Source organism: Lepidothrix coronata, unplaced genomic scaffold (assembly GCF_001604755.1).
Source record: "Lepidothrix coronata isolate B3197 unplaced genomic scaffold, Lepidothrix_coronata-1.0 Scaffold28, whole genome shotgun sequence".
Classification (NCBI taxonomy): domain Eukaryota; kingdom Metazoa; phylum Chordata; class Aves; order Passeriformes; family Pipridae; genus Lepidothrix; species Lepidothrix coronata.
Window position 1 is genome coordinate 2,118,006 of NW_016690208.1, and position 21,842 is coordinate 2,139,847.

General features: G+C 42.6%; 1 protein-coding gene across 23 annotated transcripts in view; it reads right to left on the reverse strand.

Annotated features, from left to right (window-relative positions):
- Positions 1-21,842, reverse strand: part of FNBP1 (formin binding protein 1) — a 96,135-nt gene that overhangs the window by 36,171 nt on the left and 38,122 nt on the right. For all 23 annotated transcript variants that reach the window (XM_017810130.1, XM_017810129.1, XM_017810134.1 and 20 more), the window contains 2 exons: positions 11,684-11,746; positions 10,751-10,855 (listed from right to left, as the gene is read on the reverse strand). In XM_017810130.1, coding sequence (XP_017665619.1) covers positions 10,751-10,855; positions 11,684-11,746 — 168 coding nt within the window. The remainder of the gene's footprint in view (positions 1-10,750; positions 10,856-11,683; positions 11,747-21,842) is intronic.

Genomic DNA, 21,842 nt, shown 5'->3' on the forward strand with positions numbered 1-21,842 from the left:
CTCCTGGCCATTTAATGCATTTGGCAAGCTTTAAACAGCTTAAATATTTTTCCAATGAGGTATTTGGATCTTAAAATAAGAATATAAAAAAAAAATCTAGAATTTTTGTATTACTTCATTTGAGTATGTCACTTACTCTAACATCATCACTTCCATTATCAACAGAATTACATTTTATAGGCTCCTGCACTCTGCTGAAGCACTGAGTGATAAAAATGAGCTGATGTTAAGTTTCACATTCAGAGTAATGGATGCAGTAGCCTGGAGCTGCAGACACTCACAGGAACTATTTCAGGAGTAATTTATAGTTGAGCTTTACAGAAAATAAAGTTTTGCCTTCTTTACTGCTCACTTGTGCATGCAAACAGCTTCAAAAAGGAGGTTTTTGGGGGGCTTCCTAGAGTTAATGTTAGAATATTTTCTCTGAACAATATTTCCAGAAGGAAAGGCTTTGGAATAATTGGGCTCTGGAAAACCAGACCATGATTTTAGATATAAGAGAATGATACTGTGATGTAGCTTCCAGTTAACACACTCTGTCCTTTAACTGGGCAGGGATGACTGAGCAAGAGCTCACATTTCCAGCACCACATGTGAAACCACCATCCAGATTTCCTACAAACTGCCAGATTGCTCAGTTTGTAAGGGATTCAAGGCAAGGTACTCTGAATGTAACAAAAAATCCCCTCCCTTCTTCAAAGAAAGAAAGAAAGAAAGAATGAGGTCACCTTTCAGCAACACCAAAAAACAAAAAGCATATGTAAACCTGAGAGATTTGTGGGGAGAACAGCAGCAATCTGCTTTCAAATGCCTGATGCTGAAAAAGACACACAGATTTTGCACACCCCCAAGCCCAAACATCCCTTTATAATATCTTTTTTTCCCCAAATAAACACGCACAGTGTATAAACGTGTCCCTTTCTCTCCAAAGTCTGGTTTTTTTAAGGCAGTTCTTCTCTGGACTCACATGGCAGCAACAGAACTATAAGGTCACATATGTCAATGCTTATAAAATGCTCCCAAAAATGAATGACAGCCCAGTACCTGCAGCACCACCAACCTTGCAGTGAGCATACAGCTTAAGCTTCAGGTTCCCACTGCCATGGCAATCAGATTTAAACACAGTCACACCAGGGGAGTGTTTTCTGTAACTCAGAGAATGCTGTGGGTAAAGGAAGCACAGCTCTGATAGACTGAACTAGGTAAAATCTCACTAGCAGCAGGAAAGGCTTATTATGTGTGACCTCCTCTCCCAGAACCTACACAAAACTGCCATTAAATATAATCAAAACCAATCTTTTATCTTTTCTTTAGAGACAGTTTTACTAGATGATGGGGGAGAAAGCAGGGCAGTAGTGAACTGCAGAGCAGTAATAATTTTCAAAGGGTTGATTTTTAAAAATCAGTAGAACTGTGTCTGTCTTTAGTGTTTAAAAAAAACCCAACACCCAGCTCTCAACAGCACCCACCTTAGGTGAAAAACAACACTAAACTCAATAGCTACATGAGCCTGCAACACCCACTATGGCATCTATCTCTTAAGGTAGCAGGAAGAACACAGAGATATTTACTCAAGATTATTTTAATCACATTTCCTGAAGAATTTTCTACTTAACCACTGAGTTGAAAAAACCAGACTTTCAAACATCATCAAAAGTTAATTACAGCTGTTTAAATGACTCTACCAGAAGCCCAGAGATACCAGAGAGGCAGATGCCAGGGTGGGACACTGATGCTCTAAAATTTTTCATGACTGAAGTACTTACGGAAGTATTTGTTTCCCCTTTAAAACAAGAAATAAGAAATTAGCAACACTTTTACTCTCAAGTAACCTGTGTTTGAGAGATATATTTAGTCTGAACCTGCTCATCACCTGTGTGAAACCCCCTGCAGTTTAGCAATATGATGAAACTTCAGCAATCACCAAAGAGCAGAATGAGATCAAAGAATCACAGACACGGGAACGTCTCCACAGCCCTTGCAAAAGTGCAGTAAAGCTTTATATATCGACCTGAATTAAATCAATCCCAATACTTTATGCCTTGGAGTAGGAAAATTTAACAGAGAAAGGGAATATGGACATCTTTATGATGGGCACTGCCAACCCTGAAGGTGTGAGAAAGCATTATCAAGCTGCTACATGTTACATGCTGCCTCCAAAGAGAATTAAAATCCAAATCCTTGCATAGTGTTACATATACCTTCTCCCCCCAAAACCCTGTTTGATGTGAAATGCAACTGGTGATATAGTGTAGGAGAATTTTTTTAAAACCAGGTCCACTTTCTGTCATTTTAGTCTCCAATGCAGAAAAGAATGAGGAGATTTTTGCTGAGAACAATTTTCTAAAGACACATTCCAGAAACAGCAAGAGGGTCAATAGACACACTGTCTTCTGGGTTTACACAGACAAAAAATGCAGCTCCTCGGGGCTGTTATGGTGGGAGTGATATGAATAACTGAAAAGGGCAGAAAAAAACCTTGGCTGCTGTTCAGCTGGTCCACACTAAGTGGAACAGTTCAACTTCTCAGCAGTCGCTCTTGTCCAGAATGGCAGAGTTTCCAGTCAAAACGCTGGTGTCACTTTATTTCTTCTTTCTTTTCTCCCATTCTGCCCCCCCCTCTTTTCTTTCAAACCCAGACAGCATGTGAGATGCTTCACTGCCAGGCCACTGCCTGCCAAGATAGATCTGTCTTTGGCAAATCCAAGATCAGACTAAAATGCAAACATCAGAAAAAAAACAACCAAAAATCACCCCTGCCCCCACCTCTCAACTACCCAAGCCCTTCAAAATAACTTAATGATAAAGGCAGACTCAGAAACACTTCACCAATTTCAGGAATGCTTTCAATTGCTCACAGATTTTTCAGCCTCAGGCTCTGGTCCTCCCTCCACAGCCTCTCTGTGACCACCAGGCACCATCAGGGAGCCTCTTGGGAGCAGCAGCACTGGCAGCGTTTGCAGAATCATTAATAACAGTGGGCATCCTGCCACAGCCTTCAAAACAGGGCCAGGACTGCAGGCCTGGATTTACATAGCCTCCAAATCAAGCTGCACTGTTTACTATTTTACAATAACCAGTTGGGTCTCTCTGAACTGGCAAGCAGAAAAAGGACTTGAAGTTTGCTTTCCTGAAAGCAGGAAAAAAAAAAAAGAAAAGAAAGAAAAGCAGAATAGGGGTGCAAAATAACAGCCAGGGAAAGAAACAAAGGGGAAAATCCTTCCTTTTTACTCTAGGGGATGTGGGGAAAAAATCTGAGTCTCTGTGGATCCCTGAAGTCCTTTGGCTGAACATAATACACAAATGAGCAAATCACTGAAAGGGGACAGAAAATCTTCATCACCACATCTCAGGAATGGTTATCTAGTGCAGTTGCACTGCACATAATTCTGCCAGAATTCAGAAACTCACACTAACAGGAGACATCCCAAAGGGACACAGCCCCAGTGAAGCCCTAACAATTAAGATGGATGAAATTAATTAAGAAGAGCAGCACATGCCACCGTGCCATGTGCCAGAGAAGCACCTCTCAGCACGCTGCTCCAAGGCCCTGGGGAATAACTGTGCCTTCAGTCCAAAAGTTTGTCTCTTTGCACTGCCATTCTCATGTCACAAATACTAAATATCCAAACTCCCTGGGTCACCAAACTGCAAATCCCTGCTAACACCCAGGAATTTGCCACACAGCTCGGAGAAATGCAGTTCCACAAGGATATCTAGCAGGTCTGGTTTAATACAAAAGAAGGAGAATCTCTGTGGGTGGAAGGTTATGTGGATTTGAGGGAGGAGGGAACAAGAAAAGATGTATTTGGAGCCGTGGCCAACAATGTTTAAATGATTTCTGGAGGTCTGTTTAGTTGTACTACATAAGCAATTAAATCCTGCGGTGGATAAATCTGAGCATTGAATACAAATAGTGGAAATTATTTCTTGAATATAAATAATGGAAATTTCAGGACTGTATAATAGATTACTTCGCTCATACTTGGAATACTGGGCACAGCTCTAGTCATCTCTCTCCAAGAAAGAATTTACAAACACAGCCAAGGCAGAACAGACAGTCAGGGTTGAAGAACGTTACCAGGATGAATCTGCCAGCCTTGAAGACCAACTTTATGGGTACAATACACGAAGTTGTCTCTTGGAGAGGTGAATTAGTCGACAACAACATTGAAAAGGCAAGTGTTCTCAACACTTCCTCACCTCAGCATCTGTCAGGCCACACCTGGAATACTGGGTTCAGTTTTGGTCTCTGTTACACAAAAACAATGTGGACAGGCTGGAGGGGGTCCAGAAGGGGCACAAAGATGATCCAAGGACTGGGAAGCTGCCATGTGAGGAAAGGCTGAAAGACACAGGTTTGTTCAGCCTCAAGAAGAGAAGGCTTAGGGTACTTTATGTTCCAGTATTCAAAGGGTGGCTGCAGAGAAGATGGAGACTCCCTTTTTACAAGGAGTCACATGGAAAAGATGAGGGGTAAAGGGTACAAGTTACCCCTGGGGAGATCCCCACTGGACACCAGAGGACAATTTTTCACAGTGAGAAAAATGAGCTATTGGAATAATGTCCCCAGGGAAGTGGTGGATTCCCCAGCATGGGACACTTTCACAATTCAGCTGAAAAGGGTGCTGGGCCATCTTGTCTAGACCAGGCTTTTGCCAAGGAGGGTTGGACCAGATGATCCTCGAGGTCCCTTCCAGCCTGGTATTCTATGATTCACTGAAACTAAAGAGCTGGCAAACTACACTGGCTAAATTCTGAGGCTTTAGTTCCTACAAAGCTGAAAAGATCTGTTCTAATGTTTTGACAGAAAAAGGATGGCTATAAACAAGATTTCCAATGGTACAGCATGAACTAATTGCTTTGCATTAGCTAAGAATGTCAGTTATATTGCAATTCTGATTGAAACTGCTGCTTATCCCTAAGTCTTAAGCCTCCCCTCCCTTTAGCAATTCACCTCCCAAAAGAGTTGTATTGTCACAAAACAGTCAAATTGCCCTGTAGAGCATTGCTGCAGAGGAGCACTGCTAAGGGGAAATATAAGTTCAGCTGGATTTCCTTATCTTGCACTAAAACTGACTGACGATCTGCTCTTTGATCTCTTAACACCACACACAGTGCATGTATGGGACACATATGGATATTTATTAAGTTCTCCATCCAGTCCTGCTGGAGTCATTAACTCTCTATTGAGTAGAAATCGACACTCTTAAATTAGTCATGATTCCAAAAGGGAAACAGCTGCTGTGCACAGAGAGTCACGGATGGCAGGTTGTAAACAAGGCTTACTCTTCCAGAAATGCAAATTGCTGTCCTGAGGGACTCCCTGTGTTCACACACTACATCATCCATTAGGAAGGAAGCAGTTCAGGAAGGATATTGGGGTCTGCACAACCTAGGGAAGTAACGTTAGCGTGAATCTAATGGCCTTAAATCACGTTACCAAGCAAAGACTGCACTTGAACTGATGGGAAATCTGAGCCACTCCACAAGCAAAGACACAGTAGCTTTAGCCAGCTTCATCTGTGGAGCAAATGGGAAGCAGAAACCTACTCAACATATATAGAAGTCATCCCCATGCAGAGAACACAGAAAAATCTTATACAGTGTCTCACTCTCAAATCAGAAATGCACAGGCCAGGCCCTCCTGCACCATCCTCAGGACTGAGCCTTGCACACCTCACCTGTGCAGAGGTGCAGCTCACAGCAGGGAACAGGAAGAGTAAAGCCTCTGGGACTACTCACTACACTGAGTATTTGCCACATTAATGACACAGACGTTGTAAATCTTCGCCACCTTTGCATGGCACCACATTTTCTAAAACGCTGGTAAGTTCACCGTGCCAGTGGGTGCCTTGATGTGCACAGGAGAGGGAGGGGATATTAAGTCCCACTGTCACAGAGCAGATGACTTAGCACCTCCTGAAAATTAGGCCAATTTAAGTAGTTAAGGTCTGCAGAAAGCAGATGCCCACAGCCTCGGGTTATGCTGCAGTTTACTGCTGACAGACTTGACTGAGTAAACCTCAGTGACACCCGTGGCCACAGCAGAGCCCTGAGCTGGAGATGTCCCTCAGGTTGGTCTGTGGTGTCAGCGATTCACGTGGCATCCGGGCCTGCTGTGACTCGACTGCTGTCCTGACAAAGCGTGCAAACTGAGTGCAGGACACACTGAAATACCCACCACAGGTTTCTCCAGAGCCCAAACAAAAATAGCTCAGTGCACCCCTCGCTGTAAGGATGTGTAAATCCCCAGTGAAGAGGTTTGTGTCCCACAGCACGGTGGCCACAGGGTGGAAAAGCAGTTACCACCTGACAATATCAGTGCAGTGGCAGAGCCAGGAACATCAGCATATTCCAGTTTTCAGGAACACATATTCAGTAGGAATTTGACAGTGATTCAGCTCATGGCTACCCCAGGCCATGCTAAGTGTCTGTGTCTCCTGTGGCTAAGGAGGGAGAGAGACTCTGTGCCTTGCACTGAAATTCATGGTGAGTACCCAGGTAACGTGGCACAAGAAAAGAGGAAATGAAACCTCAGCATCTCTCTGCAGTTATATTTACAGAGTAGAAAACTAATGTCATGGTGATACTATATTTTAAGGCTTTATGCAAATCTTAAGCTATTCTGGGACTCCAAACACCTTGGATACTGCAGACATAACCTGATCTGAAAGTTGGAGAGCACTGGGGAAAGCTCCTAGAGATTTCAATAAGCTTGAGATCACTTCTATTTCCCTCAGTTTCTCCACTTCAAAAACAAACCAGAAACAAAGGCAAATACATTTAAAACTCCTCAGTATCTCAGATTATTACCTACAGCCAACTTATGACTCTTCAGCAAAGGGACAGATCCTGCATGACACCAAGTACCTCAAACCACTCTCCTCCCCTCAACTGCTGAGCAAATCAGAAGACAAACCCTTCTCACGGTTGGGCTCAGCCACTTCCTCTTTAAAATCAAATTCTGCAAAGCATACCTTAAAAAAAACCCAAACAAACCTTTAAAGAAGCCAGCTAATTTTTAAATTTTATTACAAGAAGTCTGCAAAGGCACCACTGGGTACCATGATATCCCATAAAGATGTCAGCTTTTTAGTGATTGCAGCTCCGAAGAGGAGGCAGAAACAATAGAGCTCTGCCTTATATGTACAGTGACTCTGTACGACAGAGACCGTTTCCCCAAATGGTCAAAAAACTGAAGCAGCTCCACTGTGGTTTTCAAAAGAGAACTGCTCTAAAGCACACATCCCACAGTGATCCAAATGAAATAAAGCTTTCAGTGATACCTACCAGGCTTCCCGGAATCAGCATCAGCACGTTGCACCATTTATTTATAAGGATATTTATAAGGATATTTTCCCAGGCAGTGAGCTTCCTGCCCTGGCTTTGCTACACTGAACTGACAAAACCTTGGTGTTAAACAGCACTTTGTGTGCACACAAACATCTCTTTGGTTGCTGGTGATTTAGAGGCTCAGTGCAAACAGGGAAGGGAGATCTGATGCTCTGCTCCACACTTGATTCCTGCATAAAGACTGCGCCCATTGCAGAGACTGAACACAGCTTCTGCTCCATGTTCCTGCCACCAAAAAAGGAGCTGAGAGGAAACAAAGCCAAACACTCTTCTCTCTCTCAGATCAGCTACCAGGCTGCTGGCTGGCAAGATAATGGAGCCCATCCTGGCCACAGAAGGGATGTTATCTCTGCATATCGAGCCTGAGCTGATCCCACAGAAGGAGTGTAGACCCAGGTTACATGATCAGACTGCACATCCAGCCCTGCCTCAAAGCACCCACTTGAGGCCCTTTGCTAAACTGTCCTGGAGAAATAAGGAGGAAAGTAACTCTTCACTTTTTTCTCTGCCACTATTCTGGTTACTTAATGCTAGTAAATTGTAATACAAGAGTTGTCCTTTAGGCAGGGGATAAATGCTGGTGGCTGGCAGCTCTGGCACAGGATTTCCTGCTGCAGTTGTCAAAGGCTACAATGACTGAAAGATGAAGAGATGTGAGCATTTCAGAGCCTCATACAGCTTAGCATTAGGGAACTGCAGCTGTATTGTCTTCTGGTTGCATGTGTCATTGTGATCACTGCAGAGTTTTAATTCCATTAATGCCATCCACCCTATAATGCATGATGCAAAAAATAGCTCATGTGTCTGCTCATATTTGCAGGTACAAGGTGAAGTAGCCAAGGTGTCAATCTCAAGAGGAAGAAATGAGGGTAAATGATCCCACTGCTTGAGGAGCACCTTGTTCTGCCAAAGCGAAGAGCATTGGCTGTGACACAGCCAAACTCCTGCTCTCCTGGCCCAGATAGATTTCTGGGAGCTTTTGGGAGTGGGAGTGCAGCAGCCAAGCCATAAGGGGCAAGAGAAATGAGAACTGCTGCAATAGGAGGAGGAGGGAAGTCATCCTATGGCTTCATTTGGAGCTGAGCAGTTCCTGCATCCCCTGGAGAAGTCGGTGAGAGCAGCACTGGTTGAACAATATCCCATTCTGCACTGGGAGTTATGCAAGAGCCGTCCCAGTCACATGGGCAGAGGGGAGCAAAGAAAGGGCATTATTCACAGCCTGACATGGATGAACCCAGTTTAACACATGCACTTGGAAAACACTGTTCTCTCTGTTCAGTAATATTATTTCACATTCCACTCATTTTGATAACCTTTTCCTTCTCCATCTACTCTGTTGACTGCCTGGAAAGTGGAGTAATGCCTTCTCCTGAGAGCTGCCAACACGCATAACTAACAGATTTTTTTCCTTTCAAGATACCACTGAGCCTCATTTTGCAATAAATAATTTACAAATTCATACATTTAAAAGCTAGAGAAATTTAGAAGGGAAGCCTCTCTGTTTCACTTGACAAGGAAAAAGCAGCAGGGTAGGGACTGCTTCCCAGAATTTACCTAACACTCTCAGATTGATATATGACCAATATGCCACCTTTCACTCTGATCAGAAAAGGCCAGCCTTGGAAAGGGATGTAGAACTAAGGAGTGTCAGCCCTCTGCTTCAAACAGTAAGTCATGTCTTTGTACCCCTCTGACATGGCCTCAGCTTTGGAAAAAATCTAGGGCAAGCCCTAATTTTATCTGTGAAAGAAGTATCATAAAATCACTTTATACAGATAAAGCAGAGATGATCCCCCTCTGTTATAAAAACCCACATGTGGAGCTACATCCTTAACAATCTGTACATGCATTCATCTGTCAAGTGCCCTGGCAAATCCAGGAGGCAACAAAGGATCAAATCTACACGGTGAGTTTACAAATAAGAGCCAAGCAAATTACAAGACCACAGAGGTATTTTGTCCTTTGATGTGCAATAGCACTTGGGGGAAATTTTCTGAGCTTGTTTTTCATGTTCTGTCCTCATTTCTAATAGCATCCTTGATGCTATTTGCCACGCAGTCTCCTGATGCTCAGCATACTAGAAAGATATTGAGATCCCACAGATGTAAAGGAAAATGTCTATTTGATATCTTCACAGGACTGAAACAACTCAGAGTAGAATGAAGCAGACCTCTGGAGGAGCAAAACCTACATTTTACAAGGACCACCTTGGACTAGAAAAGATTTCTTACCTATAATTCACTTTCCTTTCCTGTCCCTGCAACGAGATGTTTGGTATATTTTAAGCTTCAGCTTTTTCTTTTTCTGTTCTCTTTGGTTATGGGATTTTTTTGTTGTTGTGGGGGGTTTTGTTGGTTGGGTGGGTCGGTTTTTGGTTGGTTTTTTTGGGGGGGGTTGTTTGTTTGTGGTTTTGTTTGTTTTTTGTTTTGTTTCTTTTAAGAAACAAACTTTTTCAAATGTTCTGGCTATTTTCTGCCTACCTGACTCAAACTCAGGGAAGACAAAACTGTCCTTACACATTGTAATATGGTCTTTCTGATCTGCTTCTGAGCAGATGTGTAACTCCAAAAAGAGAAGCAATTTAAAGACACTTCCTTCCATCTCCATTGCTCCCTTAAGTTACAGGTATTGGACTTGGATCAGTAAAATTTACACTTTAAGCATCCTCTAAACTTTTCAAACTTTAAGCATCCTTCCACACATCCAGTTTTGAATCAAATTAAAGAGAAAATATTTCCAGACAGACATGCTGAAGCAGGACTGGATGTTTAAAATTAAGCTCAGTTCAAAAGCTTCACTGAATGGGGATCAATGTAAAAAAGCCACAAATGACTCTGCAACCAGACAGCAACTGAGAAATGAAAATAAAGGCCTTGTGCCATCTGTGACAATAATGGATTCCAGAATTCTGCATCACATGGAGAGCTGTCCTGCTCTAAACTCAGGACCATGAGAACAATTCTGGGAATACCTCATCACATCCAATGACATCAGAACATCTTCAAAGTGCTGCTCAAAGGGCAGGAAGTTGAGTTCTACCTGGATCACAGGGGAAACAAAAATGTGTGGAAACTGCAAGCAGCCCTCAGGGAGCCCTCACAAGCCTGACTGTCACAGAATCCAGGGTGTTAGTTAAAACTGAGTTTGCATAAACTCCTTTAGAGCCATGTCAGCTGTGTTAAACTCAGATATCACCTACTGAAGAAAACTGACTGCATCTGTTTAGAATTTTTATGCAAATAAAGGTTTCTGCAGAGATCCCCCTGTTTTTAATTAACGTACAGCCTGACTCAAGTAAGGCACTAAGCCTCAGAGGGTTTATCCTCCCATTGGGATTGAGGAACTAAACCTATCACAGCCGTGTTTACAAACAGTCTCTCCACCCTCAGCTTACCTTTTCTACATCTGCTTTTGTCACGTTGATGTCAGCATCCATTTTCTCAAAATACTGCTGTGCTCGATCAGCCTCTTTGCAGTCACGTTCAAACCGCCTTTTACTCTGACAAGGAAGAACAAAGGCCTTCATTGCAGGAAGGAAACAAGACAGCAAAATCTACCTAAAATCAATACCTGTCCCTAAACCAGCCTGTGGTAACAACTGTCAGGCTTTGGGACTCACTTGTTCACTCTGAAATACATTTCCATATTAAAGAACTCCAAAAAATGAAATTACCAGAGAGACATTTTTTGTTCCATTATTCAGGTTGCTTGATGCTACCAACATCACTCATATTTCCATATGTATTTTTCCCTGTTAGCATCTCTTCTGCTCTTGTAGAAGAAATCCTTCTTCCAAAACTTAACTCCTTCATTTTTATAATGTACACGGGAGTTACTGACATTCATAAATGTGCAAGAAGTACTTTTGGCTACTGATGCCCCCTTTCTCTATCCTCTCCTGTATTTACAGTCTCACTTTTCATTCATCACATGAACGACAATTCCAATGTATTCACTTTTGAGAAGCTGCACCTCACTCAAGAGATGGTCCTGTTCAATTTATTCACACATTATTAAGCTGTTCAGCTTTCAGTGGAATATCTAAACAGGATCCTTAGGGACTCTGCAGTTCCAGCAATGCTTAGCACACTTTTCAAGTCATATCAAATGAAATACTACCCATGATAGATATAGATCCCACAGAAAGCCAAATGTACTATTAAAACAGACTTTTTCATGCGTGTTTAAGTCAGTAGAGTTTTAAAAATCCCATTTATACATCTTTTATCCCTACACCCTTCTCTTTCCAAATATGATATCTGGAACCATCTCTATGAAAACAACAGAAAAATGTCTTAATGTCACATCTGAGGAAGTTGCCACTTACTGCTTCGAGTTGTTTCCAGCAAGTTTCAATGTGTTGTTGTGCCTTTCTGCCATCATGGAAGTGCTGTTTAGAAAAAGAGAAAAAGAAAACGTTTTTGAACAACAAAAGAACAAACCGTCAAGTACGCTCAAGAAAAGAAACCCCAACCAGAAATCATTCTGACAGCTGTGTTCTGCAAGGCTGCTGAATTGAGCAGGTGTATGATGACTATCTAATGTCTCAGCAGGCTGCAGATGGATATTTGCATCAATTATAGTGGTTAGTTCGACTAAGGCTAATTAATCCCTTTAGCAATTCTACCTTGTATTGTTCACTGTATCTCATAATTACTGGTTTCCCGTATCATGAGATCTGAAGCACTTTTATCTGAAGAGTGTCTCTTTGGTGACAGACTGAACACTAGCTCTAAATTAAAATTTCTCTCTACATGGAATTTACCAAGAAGCCCTTGATTGGCACATTCTAACAACTGATGTTTGTCCTGATTTTCATTCAGACTCAACAAAAAAACCTCTTCTTCAGAGTTACTGGCTGTGTGTGCAAGGCCAGCTGCTCATTCCTCTTGAGAGGCATTGGTTCTGTGGGTCCCCCCAGAAACCCTCCTCTCCATCACACTGAGGGCGAGGGTGTGTGCACACACTGAGGTGTGACAGAAGTTTTAAATATTAGATATCAGCCAAATGACAAGGAACTTCTCTCCTAGCATGCCTTGTGGGATAAGACTCTTAGCTGCAGTTGGTTTAAAGAACAGTTCTTAGATCTTATATGATGATTTTGATCAAATTATCTAATGTGTGTTCGATATTACCCCCTCTACAGAATCACAGAATGGTTTGGGTTGGAAGAGACCTCAAAGACCACCTTATTCCAACCCCCTGCCATGGGCAGGGACACCTTCCACTAGACCAGGTTGCTCCAAGCCCCATCCAACCTGGCTTTGAACACTTCCAGGGATGGGGCAGCTACAGCTTCTCTGGGCAACCTGTTCTTCCATATGCCTGGCTTTTCCTCAGGACAAGAAATTCACTCAGGATTGTTGTACCAGCCAATGATCCAGCTCTAGACAGGAATGTTAATGCAGCCCCCAACTCGCTGCTCCCCTTCCTCACAAATCTGCATCTCCCACTACAGCAACTGGTATTTTCCTGTGTCAGGGGCAGGTCTCTGGAGCAAGTGTGTGATGGACATTTCAGAGCTGCTGTTCTGGCTCCATCAGACATGACAGTAAAAAGCCCCAAAATTACAATTCTCTATCGTGCCATGTCCAATAAACTTGTATTACCCTAAAAATCACATCAACCACCTTCAACTTGTTTGTGAGAACAGAAGAACACCTTGGCTACTCTGAGTGCCCTGGATGCTGTTACCTGGAGTCCCAAACACTGGCTGCTAAGGAGGGATGCTCACCTAAGGTTGAACACAGGGGCATTCTATAGCTTTATGTGTGTCTGGATACATGAAAATTCTCACAGCAAACAAGAGAGGCAGTGTCAGAAATGCTTTTAATCCTGGCATGTGCTATGGAAGGGAGCACAGCCGACAGCCTGGCACTGCCATGGCCACAGAGAGACCTTCTGCCACCAACCCTGGTGGTCTTGGTGCAGTTCAGATCCCTGCCAGGCTTCTCCAAACACTCCCTCACCACATCATGACATGAAAAAACCCCAGACACCACTGTAAAAGTGCTGGGGCAGAGGGGAAAGGCTTCAAGTTGATTTCGGTTCCTTTTGTAGATCCCCAATTCCTTTCAACTCTGCATGTGACAGATGCTTCATCTTTCCTGCCAGGGGCTTTGAAACTCTCCTTGTTTCAGGCTTGCTTTTGTAATTAGAGTTTAGGAAAACAGTCCCAAGGAGCAACAAAAACAGTCCCAAGGAGCAGCTGTAATTTAACACTACATTTTTCAACGTTTTGCTAATGAGCATGGAATTCATGAAAGTCTTAACAGTGAAGCTGGAAGTAAAATGATTCTGCTGCCTTCGTGCTGCCTTTCCTGCCTCCACCAACCTCTGCCTGTGTGCTCCCTGCTTTGCTGGCTCTGACTTTGCTGGTGTAGGAAGGGACTTGATTTGAGAACAGCTGGTCTGTGTGAAACCCAATACTGTCAATGACCCACAAACCTCAGGAAAACAACATGCCAGGTTCACTTAACAGAAAACAATTGTAGAGAGGAGCTGAAGGATGAACTTGGAAACAAAAGCCTATCAGATAACGGGACTGCCCTGAGCTTGTATTTTTAAACCTTTGTAGTTAAATAATGTCATTTTAACAAGCCATCCCTGTTATTTCCAAATCTGCCTTCTCTGTAAAACAAAATCTACAAGCTGCTGGAAGTACAGGTAGTATGACTGCATCTCATTCAGATTTTACTACGTTTTCTTTTTTTTTTTAAGAAGCTCTTTTGCACAAATGGAGCACTGAAAAGTAACATGGGTGTTACTGAGGATTATTGAATAGTGAAACAGAGGACCTGATGCTGAGTGACAGTGATAAATACAAGTGCTTCACATTTTGAAGATTTCAGTGCAATAGTGCCTTTTTTAGTTCAACCATTTTCTAAATATACTTATAACCTCCAATTCTTGTTGTGTTATCCCACACATACCCTTGCTATGAGAGCTAAAGCACTTCTGCTTTCACAAATCTCTTTTTTTTTTATGATTCCCGCCTTCCAAAAATTCATTTTTTTATATACAGCAACTAAGAGGATCTATATTTCTTCACACACACACCCCTATTTTATGGGTAAGAAACTGAGGCAGCATGGTTAAGTGATCTGCTCAAAGTCATACAGGAAGCCTCCAGTTTCCTCAAACCCTGCACTATCTTCAACTTCTGCAAACTCATTTCCTTTACAATCCTCTTAAACAGCAAATGTCCTTTACCTTCACCTCCCCACCCCCAAACCCAACAAAAACAACTCTGAGGTAACTACTCCTTGCTCAGGTTTCAAGTTACAAGTTCTAATTTAAATTAGTTTTTTAAACGATAATTGGTTATTTTACAAGAGGTCATTAAGCAGATGGAAACATGACAAATGTTTAAGCAAATCATATGGAAAACTATCATTCCTGGTAACACACATTTACACAGCACACAATGATGAAATTAGAGTAATTGATGCAATACAGAATATTGGATTTTTTTCTCCAAAACTGAACTGAACCCAAACTACTGCACCCTTCTATTTAAAAAAAAAATCAGATTATGAGCAAGACATGAATTAATGAATCACACTTCAAGTGTGCCAGTAACATTTGCAGCAGCAGGGTGCTGGTGGTTCACACACCATGACTTCCTCCAGATTTTTCACCCATATCCACAGCATTCAAAGCACATGTCAAAAACACAGTAAAGTGAAAGGTTTGGTTTATTAGTGTTCATTACCCAACCTCCTTAAGTCACCTTTTAATCTACACTTTGCAGTCTTAGGCAAGCAAGCACTGTGCCGACTTTAAGATTTCCCTGAAAAATATTTTACCCAAATATCAGACCTACTAAATGGCTCAAAACTCAGCAGCACTGCCCAGACTCAAACCAGACATGACCACGACTGTCCTTTTTCCCTTTGTCCGAGCCCAGCTCAGTCAGGATGTCACAGGGTGCTCTGAACAACCCACGATGGCCATGCTTTAACTGGACATCTCCATCTATTCCAGCTCACAGGGTAACACCCAATAATGCAGTTTTTAGGTGATCTCATGAGAGTTCACCAAACTGCGGAATCAGTTTGGAAAAGACCTCCAAGATCATCGAGTCCAACCTCTGACTGATTTCCACCCTGTCAACTACTCCACAGCACTCAGTGTCACGGCCAGTCTTTCTTTAAACACCTCCAGGGATGGTGACTCCACCACCTCCCTGGGCAATCTATTCCAGTGCTTGACAACACTTCCAGTGAAGAAATTCTTCCTGAAATTCACCTATCAAGACTCGAGATATTGTTGTCAGAGTATTAAGTTGCTCACGTGAACACTGTGGATTAACTTAACTTTTTTAAAAGCATTTGGTATACTCGAAAAACTCCAAGCTCAGGGAATACTCAGCTGTAATAAGGGAAGAAGAGTTCCAGGAAGAGCAGGAAATGCACATTAAAACACACAGTATGTATGAGTTTTTTCCCTTTGTAAATCCACAGGGATCGCTGTGCTCTCCTCATTAGGATGCTGCCTGTGCCTGTAACAGCTGGGGACCAATCCTGGCTGCTGCACAATCAAAGACAAACCTCTCATTGACTTTTGTTGGGCTCAGATTTCACTGGTGTTGATCAAAACCCCGGGAGCAGCGAGCGAGGGACCGACAATGCAGCGCCTGTTCCTGCCAACACCACGACAATTAGGAGCAGCAGGATATTTTTGCACAACTTCCTTGGTATGCACGAGGGTTTACACAGCCCCACAGCTCAAGCAGACAACAAAAGCTTGTTAGAAGATACATCTTATCTTCTTTCTGACCTTTTGAGTGGAGCAGGAGAAAAGCTACAGTTAAAAGCATCTTATGAAGGAGGACACAGTCCAATAATTTTGCTGAGGAATTCCTGGGCAGTTTTAAATGAAAGGAGTGCCTGAAACATGTAGATTATCAAGCATGCCAACAGGGCTGCTTAGGCTGTGCCTAACCTGATCATGTGAAACATTTTAAGAAAGGCTGTAACAAGACAGCTTTGTGTTCTTAAATAGACAGGAGTTAATTACATTAATTAAGTTAAACTTAAGATTTGTACATCTACAGTCTGTTTATATTATAAATAATCAGAAAAAAATAATCTTAATAAGTTAATTTATATATCATAATTATATATATAATTTATAATATATATGGTGTATAGTTCCTTTGACAAAATACTACTCAAGAATTTTCAAAAATATATATATATGACAAGGCTGCTTCATTCTCTTCTTCTATTTACACACTAGATAATATAATCCACTGAAAAACCAGCTACCTTTGACTTCTGTAACCAACACTCCCAGCTCAAACTGATAGTCAATATAAATACAGTACTTCATCCTCCAATTGAAATTCTTATCTCCGTTTTTGTTACAAATTATTCCCAAAATAATGACTAGTGATTAAAGTACACCAGAGATGGAAATAAGAGAACATTACTTTTTCCTCAATTTTTGCAGCAACATTTGCAAAAAGCCTTGTCAAATGTTTTTTTTCCTTCCCTGGCTGCAAAGACAGGAAACAGTCTCCTCGGAAGAAATCTTTGTTTCCAGGAATAGCAACATGTTCTTGAGGTCTTATCACTCTGAGCTGTAGTAAGAGTAGCATAAGACAGTCGTGTGAAAGTTGACATGAAAGTCATGACTATTTTACAGAGGTTCATCAGTGCTACTTCTTAATATCAGGGCATAACCCTGTTCTCCTTTGCAACCTTCCATAGGAACGTTGTTCTCAACATGTACCCACCAACTCAGTCAAGCCTGGAACAGGTTATACAAATATCTGTTCAAGGTTGATGTTAATTTGACTGAAGTGTCTCCACCTAAAGCGGTGCATTCCAAATGAATTCCAGTTAGGAACCACTAAGACCAAAGTTTCTCAGGCTTCAGACAAAGATCAGCTGCACAAGACAAGCAGAAGTAGCTGCTCCTGCCTATCAGGAGTGATGATCAACAGAATCTGATCAACAGAATAATGGATGGGGCTTGGGGCAACCTGTGGAAGGTGACCCTGCCCATGGCAAGGGGGCTGGAACGAGATGATCTTTAAGGTCCCTTCCAACTCAAACCATTCTGTGACTCTGTGGTGATCAGCATAAACCTCAAAGACACTGTGGCAGTAATATTTTGGTAACTTGTCATATCATGCTGCATATGACAGATCAGGTCCTTATGTTGGGAACTGTAACTCTGAGCAGAGCAGCACTGCACTCCTGCAGTCTCCAGGACAGCAAAGCTGCAGGGATCCCTGGGAGCACTCTGCTACACTGGCCAGCTCTTTGAGAGGTCCTGCTGAACCATCTGCCTTCACAGCAGCAGGGCCAGAAGGCCTGGATTCAGTGAGCACACAGGTGTGACGGGTTGTTTGGAGATCATAAGCCCCCAGGGATGGATTGGAGTGGGATACATCCTGTCCTCAAAAGCCCAGCTATGCCAAAGTCCTCTACAGGAGCAAAACTTGGGCTTTTCAAAGGGAGGTCCAACATTACTATTAAAAACTGGTATGAAAAGAGATGTTTGTGTTTTTAAATCCTTCCGTGAGAATAAAGGAACGCACTACTCTAGGTTCCACCTCTTCTCATTCCCAGTCTTGTCACAAAGCTTCTCTTCCACTGATCCACAATTGAGAGATGTCATTTCAACATGTCCCTCCACAGAAATGGTCTGTGACACTCCCATACACTAAAACTAGAAGATGTACAAGTTAATGTCTCAAGAGGCAAAGAAATACTTCTAACTTCTTTAAATGGCTGCGCCCTTTCAGCTACTTCCATATCACCTTCATGTACATGTACACCTACAAATGAGTATCAAGACCTGCCTCAGATACATGAAATATTGAATGTTAACTAAAATGCCAGCTGAACTTGCCCACACGTACCTGGTGCCTCAGGCCTTGGGTGAACACCCTTCACAGTTAACAAGTGCACTGATCGTGTGGCTTTATTGTTGCTCTTTCATTTTAGGCCAGTCTCTGTGGCTGCACAGACAGAGCACAAAGGGAAGTAAAGCACATCCATGGCCATGCTCAGCCTCCCTCACCCTCAGGCATCTCACAGTCATGCACTGAGCAGGAAATGGCATCTCATCTTGTCCCTCTAACAGGCTCTGGATCCACAGTGCAATATTCAGGGTAATTCACAGAAAATGGAACTACATTTGTTAGTAAACATGTTTTATTTCCCAATCTGAATCCTTCGTGTGGTAAACAGAAGCCAATTTATTTATTTGAACTATCACTTCATAGTTCAATGTACCCATTTAAAATTTGGAAGATCACGATATTAAGTTCAGTGGTCTCAACTTTGACCTCACTAAATCCAAAGTTCCCATTATACCTTTTGGCTGGGTGGCATATTAGTATTAGTTTCCCACACAAAAACATTTTGGAAACTCTTGTAATAAGCAGCTGTTTTTTCCATCACAGACCAACCCTTCACAGCACAATTACATGATACATACCAATATTGAACAGTTTCGTGACATTTGTACCACAGTTTGGTGGAAAACAAACATCACTCCATAGTAATACACAGAATTTATTATGATCTTTCCTAAACAATTTTCTGCATTCTTTCATTTTTTTTCCTAGCTACTACCTAACACTCTGCTGGCACAATTAAACTTAATGGAATACAGCTGAAACACCTTGTAAGAAAGAGGATGAATATGTGGAGCAGGAGTGTTGTGCAGTGTATTTACTGAGCACAACAAAGTCTCACATAAATACCCTTATATTTAGATTAAAACTAAGACTTCTAACTCCCTTCATGGGGCAGTGAGCTGGAAGTGGGTTGGTCCCAGAACAAGAAGTAGGTAAAGCTCGGCTTAAATCACATCCACCTGAAATTTGAAGTTTGGCAAATCACTTCCTTTCACTGTCTCTCTTTTCCTCTTCCCACCCCCATGTGGCCCTCAGTTTGTCATTTCTGGAGGGCAGCATTGTCTCCCCTTGTACCTCTGCAGCACAAAGCACAGCTGTGCTCCCAGCACACGCAGACCTTGAGGCACATCCCGAATGCAACAGGGAAAAATCCATTGTGCCCTTGGCAGGGCCGTGTGCTGCCATCCTGCAGGGTGCACCAGGCTGGGAGAAATCCTGTGGAAAACCACAGCACTATTTGCAGAACAGGGCACTATTCAGGGTGAACGAACGTGACAGAATTCCTCCAATTATTGACTTTTCATCAACACCTGAGGGCCTACAAGAAACAGAAAGTTCTCTGACATGCACCCCCCTGTCTGAACGGACACGGGGAGGGTGAACACGCTCCACCAGAAAGAACCAGACAGGTTTAGCCCCCATGGTACCCATAAGGATGCATTCATTCCCTGCTTCCCTTCTCTCCCCACACAAAATGGAATGCATTGACATCAGGTAAATTCTCTCCCAACCACAGAATCCTGGTGCTGCACCAGTTCAGTCTGCAGCAAAGCTCTTGGCTTCCATCTGACTTTCATGCTTGATTGTACAGAGCCAGCCCAGCCCCAAGGGGAGGTGGAGGTAGAGGTGAGAGCAGCAGCAGTAATAAGAGGGATAGTTCATGACTCCCAAATACATTTTTAGCAAGGCTGACATGAGCAATGGCTACAGAGAGCAGCAGCTGCCAGGAGGCCATGAGTCAGACCTAGTTTGTGACCACAGATCTAAAATCAGAATTGCCCAAGGAAATAATTCTTGGATTTTTATCCAAGCTGCAGCATTGAGGGGTTTCCTCAACAACAGTTGAGAGAATATATAAACCAAGTTATCTCCTGTGAAGGGTTAAGGAAAAAAAGAAAGCCAACAAACAAATTCTCAACACTTGGGCCGCATGCTTGCTCAGAAGTCCTTTTAGGTGTCACCCAAAAAGAGAAAAACCCCCAGTGTCTAGATTTTTATTTTTTTTTAATAGAACAAAGTATGTTGAGTACAACTTAGCAGGCCCAGCATGTGGAGAAGCAGGTTGCCTCACCTAAAGAATCAATATGCTGCTAATCTTTGTCTCATATGGAGAATAACTGGCGTGCTTGTAAGCAAATATCACACACAGCAACAGACCCAACTTGTGGTGAGAGAAGAACTGAGTGTATTTCCAACCTGGAAATGCTTGGGAAATAAAGTCCAAACACTCCTCTTTGACATTACTGAGCTCACCACCTTTTCTTTTGTCGCAGATGAAGATTAAGACCCAATTCTGTGATACTGCAGTGCCTCCAGCTCAAACTTGACACCTTCCAGAGCTACCCCAAAAATAAGGTTTTGGTGAATGAAGGCATGAAGAATGACTGCAGAAGTATGTTCTTTCCCTGAACCACTCTGAGGTGATTCCCACCTCATTTGTGTGGCTTGCTGATGAAGGTCTTCCAACAGCAAAGGAGAATTCAGTCAGAGGCATCTGCCCTCAGCAACCTCAAAAGGAAGATGGATGGGGCATAATCTCCACATAGAACAGAACTGAAATTTGAGCTTTTAAGCAGCAGAGCCCTGGCTGAGTGTGAGAATTACTCACATGAGAGCATGGACACAGTAAGATCAAGAGAATACAAGAAGCTGAAGTGAGGAACTGCACTACAAAGAGTTTCACTTCACTAGGCAGCTGGGAAGAACTGAAACAGCATAAGGATTTCTCCCTCTCACATTCTCACACACACAGGGGGTGTGTGCCTGACTTCAGTGACTGTGAGGGCAAAATAACTCACCTGGTACAGTGACAACACCAATGAGAGCTACCCTATGGAAGGGGAATGCATAACATGATATAGTCTAATGCATTGATTGAACCTTTATTGCTAAAGAAATTAGAATTTCACAAAAAGAGTAGTTGCTTGATTTTTCTTACTGTTTTCTGACGATCAAAAGCCATCCTGCAACAAAGTACATGATCTGTAAAAACATAAAGATAACCCAGAACTCTCCAAAGCTCCAAATCAGACCAGAAGAAAGAGGAGGTATGTCTTTTGAAGAACAGCACCAAACCACTGTGAATTTGCAAGTCATCCCCTTGTCCAACTTGCAGACTGTCCTGCCTGGTTTTAATTAGCTGCTTCTTCCCTTATTTTCACCACTAGCAGCTACCCTCTATGGAAAAGACACAATAGGCAGCCATCAAATGCACCTTTCACAGCATTTGTATGCCAAATGAATTTTATCCAGCATAAAACCAATGTAAGGCTTGATATAGTAGCAGGTTCTGCACTGCTTACAGGCCAGGGGCCTGTACTTGTCAAGGAAAACCCAAGAAGTGTGATTTATTATTGTGTGATCCTGATCATCTGCTGGTGTGATTCCACTTGAACCAACAGAGCTAAATGAGCATGAAAACAGGGCAGTGCAGGCAGGCACCAACCCCCGTGTGTTTAAAGATCACCATCCACCCTCATCTCCCACGACTCCAAATGTTGTGTATCAAAAGGGTTTCCTTTGGAAACAGAAGCTTTAAAGTCAGATGTTTTTATAGATATTAGGAAGAAATTCTTCCCTGTGAGGGTGGGGAGGCCCTGGCACAGGT